Raw genomic sequence first — 7,720 nt, 5'->3', positions numbered from 1 at the left:
AAGATTATAAGATACAGACCAAAGAGGTCGATATGTTACTCAGTTTTGGCATTCAATAATTTTCATATTAGCTGTAGATTTTTGTTTAACATTCCCCACTGTTGACTTGTATTGATCCAGGCTTTGTAATCTAAATACTGTCAAATTGGATTTTGTAGTTCCCAAGCATGGAAGCAAAACTGTAAATGAGGTAAAATTCCATTTGACATTTACCTTAATAGTAATTCCCACCATTTAAAGGCAAAGAAAGACTAGGTATGTAAAAAGTAAACCATGTTCCCACCTATTTTATTGTTTAGAAAAAGTTTCTCCCCCTTTGTGTTTTATAATGCTGATGTCTCTCCTTTTATACATTTCGTTATTCCCATTCCTATCTCCTTTATGTGCATTTTTCTCCATGCGTATCTCAGAGAACACCTTCGCCCACTTTGGCGTTTCCACCTCTTCTGGAGCAGTCGCTGGAGTTCTTAGCAGACTCCAGCATAACAGACATGGTACCTTGGGTTTTCCCTGTCGCTGCTGTTCCACGTAGATGTTGATCTTCCCGTTGTAGGCTAATTTTGACCTGTATTGTTGTGTGAGGCCTCGGTTGCCGGTTTGTATATTCAGCATCAGTAGTTGTGTGACATCTGTGGATTGTCGCACCTTGTGGTAATAGTTGTTTATGCCTGGACAATCATGTCCTTGCTGATGCTTTTAAGATATACGTATCCAAACATTATTGAGTAGGCTAAAGGCATTCCATGAATATTATTGAGGCAGTCTTAATCATGTTTGAAATTAACATCCATGTAGCTTTTACAATATTCTCAGGAGCTCGGTATTAGAGCTTGCAGTATTGTTGTTACTAAGTGACTGATGTTTTTCTTTTAAGCCTTCGATGAGCATGACTTTTGCAATTATGGGTGCTCTGAGTAGTTACTAGTAAAGCCGAAGCATCTGTCAGAAAGTGACGAATTCAGTTCTGAACTGGTTACGGAAAATTATTTGCATAATTTTAAAGTTGAGAGAGAGAGAGAATTTTTCGTTCATTGTGATAATTATGTTTCACCTTGGGGATTAGGAAACAATTTTTTTTATTCAGGTGTAAGAACATAGACCTTGAATGTTAAAAAAAAAAAAAAAAAACCTGATTAAACACAATCGACGATAGTTAATTGTTTTACAGAAGCAGTGAAAAAATGCAACCCATATTTTCATTTGAATATTAAAAAAACTACCTTTTGCTAGAGTATTTTGAAAAAGGACGAAAGTATACAGAGTGAAGATAAGTTTCAGCAACCCTCTCCAACATGCAAACAGAATAACCAGCTCCGACAAAGCAGGATACCCTCGTCTCTTACCTGTGCGAGAGGGAACTATAAGAGATCCATTTACTTAATTGCTTTTTATTTTTTTCCCCTCCTGATTCTGTGCCTCAGAACAGCGAACCTGGCCCCACCCTATTTTCGTGTCAGTATTTCCCACTTAACTTCATTACGTTATCAGCTGCCGAAAAGAGAATGAATGAAGCAACGAGTATATTAACTCCGATATAATCTTCACATATTTGCAGGCACTCAAGTTTCATGATTGAGAATGTATGACTGTTACGGAAAACACGAGAAAAGAGTTTTTGTACCTCACCCATAGTAAATATTAACAGTTCACGTGTAGAACCACACCCCCTTGATTATCATGATTAGATATTCCTTTTTTTGTGTGTGCTTTCTTGGGTTCCCGTGGTTTACCAAAGGATTAAGCTGCGTATAAGTTTTGTCAGTAGATACAGGTTTTTGTGCGTCCATTTAATGATAATGAACTACGTTCGCTTAAAAGTTTGCTGCCGATGTAAACAAGTGAAAGAATTATAGTTTGCGCATAAGTGTCCACAATTCTGGGAACTTTTTGCGGGAAGATGCTGTAGAAGGTTGTCAATTGTTTTTCAAAATCCATTTTGTTTTCGTAAATTGAAATTAAAAAGTGGAAATGTTGAAGTAGTAGGTTTTGGAATACCTTGAAATTTCAACGAGTATAACTAAGGTTTAAGCCTCCTAGCTAGGTTGCTTGAAATGACATTTCGGCCAAGACTGCTTTTAGGAGACCAGGTGCTTGATTTTGAGGCTGTGCTGTTGTCAGAAGGCTTTGAAACTTAGGTTCTAGACAATTCTTTGTACGAGGAAACTGTTATCCAGCATTAGGTGATAATGAGCTTTTTGTTCAGGGAGCATTTTGATTGCAAAGATGTTTGGGAGCTAATTGCTTATAATAAGAAAGTACTAGCTTGCATTACGAGTATAGTATTAGGAAACTGTTTACAGTATTAGAAGAAATTGTTGATAGCCGCATAATTTCGGCAAATTATGAAACGGACATGCATTTAGAGAAATTGTTTGCATGAGTGGATTTGTCTTGCCCTACTGATTAATACTAATATTTTTTATAGTGATTTTCATAGTCTAGCAACTAACAATGTACGATTCCTGAACTAAAGTGTCAAGCTATTTAGAGGTACATGACATCCAAATCGGCAGTATTTGAAAGCAAGAACTTTCTTTTCCAGTTACAAAAGTCTAAATCTATCACATTGACTGCGTAATAACCGTACCAAACTGGAAGTTTTATACACTTGTATAGATTTATTTATATATGTTTATATGTATACATAGGTATATTATGTATCCACTTTTTGAAATTAGTTAACTGCCCTTTGGATGACGTGTCACCACATCGTGGATGAGTTGTTGATGTGAATGAAAGCTAATAGCCCTTCGCTTTTTTGTTTCCCCTCACACACTTTCGCCTTGTTTAGTCATATGCCGGACTAGGCCCATCCCCCTGGCATCATCCGGGCTACCAAAATCACCTGCGGAGGCCCAACTTCCTTCCCGTGTCTGCAGCGCCTTCGTTTGGGAGCTACGGCCATTCGTCTTTGCCCTTTACTCCGGTATGTAGCGTCTTTTAAAAGAACGACCTCTCTTTCTCCGGAAAGGTTCGTCGAAGAGAACATGAAATATGTGATTCATAAATAAATACTTGCTCCCTATCTCATGATTGATGATGTTTAGATGTAAATTATCGACGTGCATTTGTCTGAGCATTGTTGTGACGCGAGTGATTGTAATTAGTAAATAAAATGCTTTTTAGGAGAGATGCTCCCATATAAAAAGGTAAGGCGTTATTTTATTTTTAATCGTTGTCTTTTTAGCATAAATATGCAATGTTTAATGCAACCATCCCCCCATTTGTCGTGCTGTCTCTTTTCCCTTCCCGGAAATGTATACACCGCCCTCTGGAGGCCTTGGTAATATCATCAGCCTAATCTCCACAGGCCTCCCAGCCGGAAACGCCCTCGAGATCACCCGACACAGATTTGGACGATGGCGGCGGCGAGGCAGACTCTGTGAAGAGCTTTGGGTCCGTGTCATCAGCCCTGAGCTGCGATGCAGGACTCGCCCGACACAGCAACTACCACCACCACCACGGGGGAGGAGGAGGGGCGGGTGGGGGTGGAGGAGGTGGTGGTTCCTGTTGGGGCGGGAGTCGAAGTCGGAATTCAAAGTACGTCCTGCATTGCCGCCATAACCACGAACTCGATCCTGAGACTTATCTGACGCCGACGCAACGTGCTGCCAGGAAAATCAGGGAGCTCAAGGTGAGGCTGAAGTTCGTCTTGGTTGTGATCCTCATTCGAGGGAGTTGATAGGCCCTCGTGAAAAAATATTACCCCACAGCCAAAGAAATTTCGTGCACCCTTAAAATAGGTTCATTTTCTGGTGGCACTATACCGAAAGCTCCCAGATGGACCCGTTCATTGGTTCGTCTTCATCGACACTTTCAAAATCTTCGACGTACTCTATATAAACTGTCAAATCCATACTGTCATAACACTGGTAATAGGAGTTTTTGCTTTGGGGTTGCGTATTTGAAGGATCTGAAACAAGCATTTTAAGTCCTCTTGCCTTAGACAACTGGAAACCATCAATGTTATCAAACAGTTGTGTGGGGCTCAACTGTCAAGTCACTGTTTTTTTTTAGTAAGAGATCTAGGTGGCCAAAAGACATTGCAGTGTATTCTAACTCATAACCAAAGGAGTTACAGCATCAATTAAAAGTAATTAAATCAAAAGTTGAGCTGAACCCAGACTTTTTAATGCTATTTGACCCCAGACCAAAGAAGTTGAACAATTTTCTGTCTCTCTCACATTAAATCTGTATTTCCTGAAGATTTAAGCCGATTAAAAACAAAAGCTCCAGGTTCTTGTAATCCACGTCTTAATTTTTAAAAAAAATTTTAATTATAGATTTTTTTAATGCACTTTCAGAGTTCTCGACACTTAATTGGTTACGCTCGTTATAGTATTTCCCCACAAGAACTCGAGACATCACAGAATTAATGATTAGTATCGGTGGCAAAGACCTTGCTTTCATTGCTGACTTTAGCTTTTGAGGGGCTTCTAAGTCTGTTGGTACTCGGAAAATGTTTGTGGAGTGGAATTGTCAATCCATGACGTACATGTACTGCTAAGGAGATTCCACTGCTCTTAGTTTTGGAAAGTTTCCTTTGCTTGGAGCGTTGTTTTAAGAAAGTCTCGGGAAGGTTACTATTAATAGTATGCGGCCTCCCATTCTTTTTAACTTGTATTTTTTAAGAAAAATAAGCTGCATAAAAGGTGAGCTCTGTCCAGTATTTTACTGTCATGGATAAGAGAGCCGTAAGCCGACGTACTATACAAATTATTTATGAGCAGCTTCGTGCTGTCGTTAAGGTGTATGATTTTGGCTAATGTCACGTATTGAAATGCACCTCTGCTTTGCTGTACAGTTAGGAAGAAAGTGTAGGAAATCTACATGAAGAATGAATGTGGGGAAAAATTTAGCACTGTCAAGCCCTGTCTTACCACGGTATTAGACTTTAGGGGTCTTGTTTTGTAGTGGTTAAGTAGGGTTAGATTTCTCACCCAAGTTTGCTTTGCCTGTTGCAAAATTATGAGAATATATGGGTTCCGATATTTATGTATGTACTGTATATTGGTATATAAAAATTAGTTTGGATATTTTAATTTTGTAAGAATATTCAGACATTTTATGCGGATAAATGTTTCTATGCCATACTATTGTATAAACAAAACATACGTCATTTCATATACATAGGTACAAACATTTCTCTCAGTGTCTTGGCATGTAGTAAGATAATGCAGTGTTACTATGTAACGAGTGCTTCTCCTCCATCCAGAGTCTGTTATCAGAAGCTCGTCGAGAAGTACAAGAAAGAGACACGGAAATTGGTCGCTTGACTCGCGAACTGGTGGAGCTCAGGTTGATCAAGGCCCGCACCCAGCAGGAGGAGGTAAATAAAAAGAGGCAGTTATTTGCTTTTTAGGTCAGATTATGAACCTCAGATTGTGAGCAGGATAGAGAAGCACTTTCGCTGCTGAAATGAAAGGGAAGGGGACACTTCAGAGTAAATATTCTCTCATTTACTTATTAAACTTAAAGCAGTAAATGTGTAAATGGTGATGGTTATTCAGAAACTTAAATTCTGAATTTTGTTACTTAGAATTTCGTTAAGTCAAAGTTTGTGCTTTCATAGTAAGAAATTTCATCAGAAATTGTATAAGGCAATACTGAATAGGTATTTTAATCTGATAAATGGATTACAAAAATTTTCATATTTTTTTCAATAACATACTAGTAAATAGACTCCCCAGAAGAAGAAATCTGCGCAACCTGTAGTCTTCTAATTTCTCTATTAATGCTGACCGTTATTGGGCTCCATTTTACAGAGTACTGGTGCAAAAGATGATGGAAACAGCACCCAAGTTACTTTACAAAATGGTGACCTTAGTAGTAGTGACAGAAGACGCCAGGCGATGCGTTCTACTCCAACACCAAAAACCTCTTCTACTCCTTCAGAAGGCAGTGAACCAGAACTGAGCCGGTTGATGGACAACTTGAACAATGGTTAGTGACGCTGGTTTCTTTTCGAGTTACATAGTAGCGTGATGGGTATTGTCTTTGCCTGCCACCTCAGTGGCCGCGAGTTTGATTCTCCGGCATTCTACCGAGGGGGTAGAGATGTGTATTTCTGGTGATAGAAGTTCACTCTTGACGTGGTTCGGAAGTCATGTAAAGCCATGGTCCCGTTGCTGAATAACCACTGGTTCCATGCAACGTAAAAACACCATACAAACAAACTAACAACAATCTTTTCGAGTTACTCATAAAGTAACTTGAAAATTAATTCAGAACATTTACTCCACATATAATATTGGTAACTGTTCTTGGGTAAAATCAACTGGTTTATGTTTGAATAGTTTTTACATTGTTCAAGTTGTAATTAAGATGTGCAAATATTGACACTTCCTATCCTGTTAGTGCTGGAACTCAAATCTAGATCCATTGAAAAAAAATCTCAATATATTTGGTCGTTGGGGATTTTTTATTTATTTATTTTTTTTTTTTTTGCTGTGGGTTGGTGATTGTAGTGGGTAACAAGTGTTTTGGAACTCTTTAATGTCTGTTAATCAAGGTTGTTTTGGTGCTTCTTGTGACATTACTATGTATAGTTTAGCTGAATTACTGATCAAATAGTTTTAATTTTTGTCCAGAAAATTTTTTACTGTATTCAGACTGAATGTAACGCATGAAGTAAATCTCGGTTAAATACAGTTAGCATTGTATTGGTTATTATAATAATAGTAATACAGTTTAATAATTTCTTATTCTGGTCATGAAATTATAAGTGGAATTATTTTTAACAGAAAATTTTCCATGATTTACACTGTAGTTGTAAAGTATTCTGTTCATTCATTAAAGTTGTAAAAAAAAAAAAAAGTGGTTCATTTCAATTGTATTAGAATTGCAAGTAAAAATACTATGTCAGTGTGGGCTAGCTTTTTACCCTGCTGTGAATTCGTATGCTACTTGCCATTCTTTTAATCTGCTGTTCTAATAGTTTCTCAACTAAAATTTGAATCCTTGAAAGTAAGCTTAAAGAAGAAACCACTAAATTTAATACTCTTTTTGCCTTGTAGGCATACCATCTCTTCCACACACAAGCAATCCATTAATTTTGTAACTTATGTGAATGATTGTTAAAACTTACTACGTATTTGATTTCACAGGTGCTCCAGAAGCCACAACCTCCCATCTTCCAGTGGCGTCTCCTGCTGGTGGCTCAGTTGCTGAGACCACAGAAGGTTCTGTTGACCTCACTCGTTCCCTAGCTGATTCTGGTCATTATGACGACCTCACGTCGCCTTGCCTTTCTTCCAGGGTTAGTAGAAGCAAAACTTAATGAGGGTGTGGAGTGTTTAAAGATGTAAGGATGACCTTAATTGGCTGTTTTTGGTCCTTGGGTACTAACTTTTTAATATGAGTATTGTACAATAAATAATGAACAAATGGTTTTAACTTTTTAATGTAAATCTGAAAAAATAAAACTTAGCACCATATAAACAGGCATAATTGATGATTATCCTCATGTCTCTCAACCAGAACAGGTTGATTGGTAATAAAAATTTCTTCTAACAATTATAGATTTGAGATGGCATAAGTCATGTGATTAAATTTTGTTGTGAATCATTCCATAATATGAGAAGTTTTTAATCTACTTAACAAAAAAGAAAAAAAAAATGTTTACGTTCATTAGTAATCCCAATGGTCTCAAAGATTCTTTATACACTTTGGGTTGTGTATTATTAAGATCATACTTGCAAAACAGCCATTTGATTGTTTA

The 7,720-nt window shown here is 37.6% G+C and overlaps 1 protein-coding gene across 14 annotated transcripts in view; it reads left to right on the top strand.

Moving 5' to 3' along the window:
• LOC135212763 (protein quick-to-court-like) overlaps positions 1 to 7,720 on the top strand; it is a 312,189-nt gene that overhangs the window by 279,213 nt on the left and 25,256 nt on the right. For 9 of the 14 annotated variants that reach the window (XM_064246513.1, XM_064246510.1, XM_064246509.1 and 6 more), the window contains exons 4-9: positions 411 to 494; positions 2,792 to 2,926; positions 3,311 to 3,634; positions 5,216 to 5,329; positions 5,766 to 5,943; positions 7,107 to 7,258. In XM_064246513.1, the coding sequence (XP_064102583.1) occupies positions 411 to 494; positions 2,792 to 2,926; positions 3,311 to 3,634; positions 5,216 to 5,329; positions 5,766 to 5,943; positions 7,107 to 7,258 (987 nt within the window). The remainder of the gene's footprint in view (positions 1 to 410; positions 495 to 2,791; positions 2,927 to 3,310; positions 3,635 to 5,215; positions 5,330 to 5,765; positions 5,944 to 7,106; positions 7,259 to 7,720) is intronic. The other 5 variants (XM_064246517.1, XM_064246523.1, XM_064246512.1 and 2 more) reach the window with 2 other exon arrangements.

Source organism: Macrobrachium nipponense, chromosome 41, assembly GCF_015104395.2.
Source record: "Macrobrachium nipponense isolate FS-2020 chromosome 41, ASM1510439v2, whole genome shotgun sequence".
Taxonomy (NCBI): Eukaryota; Metazoa; Arthropoda; class Malacostraca; order Decapoda; family Palaemonidae; genus Macrobrachium; species Macrobrachium nipponense.
Note: the sequence above shows the minus strand (reverse complement) of the source record. Positions and strands in the feature narration are given on the sequence as shown.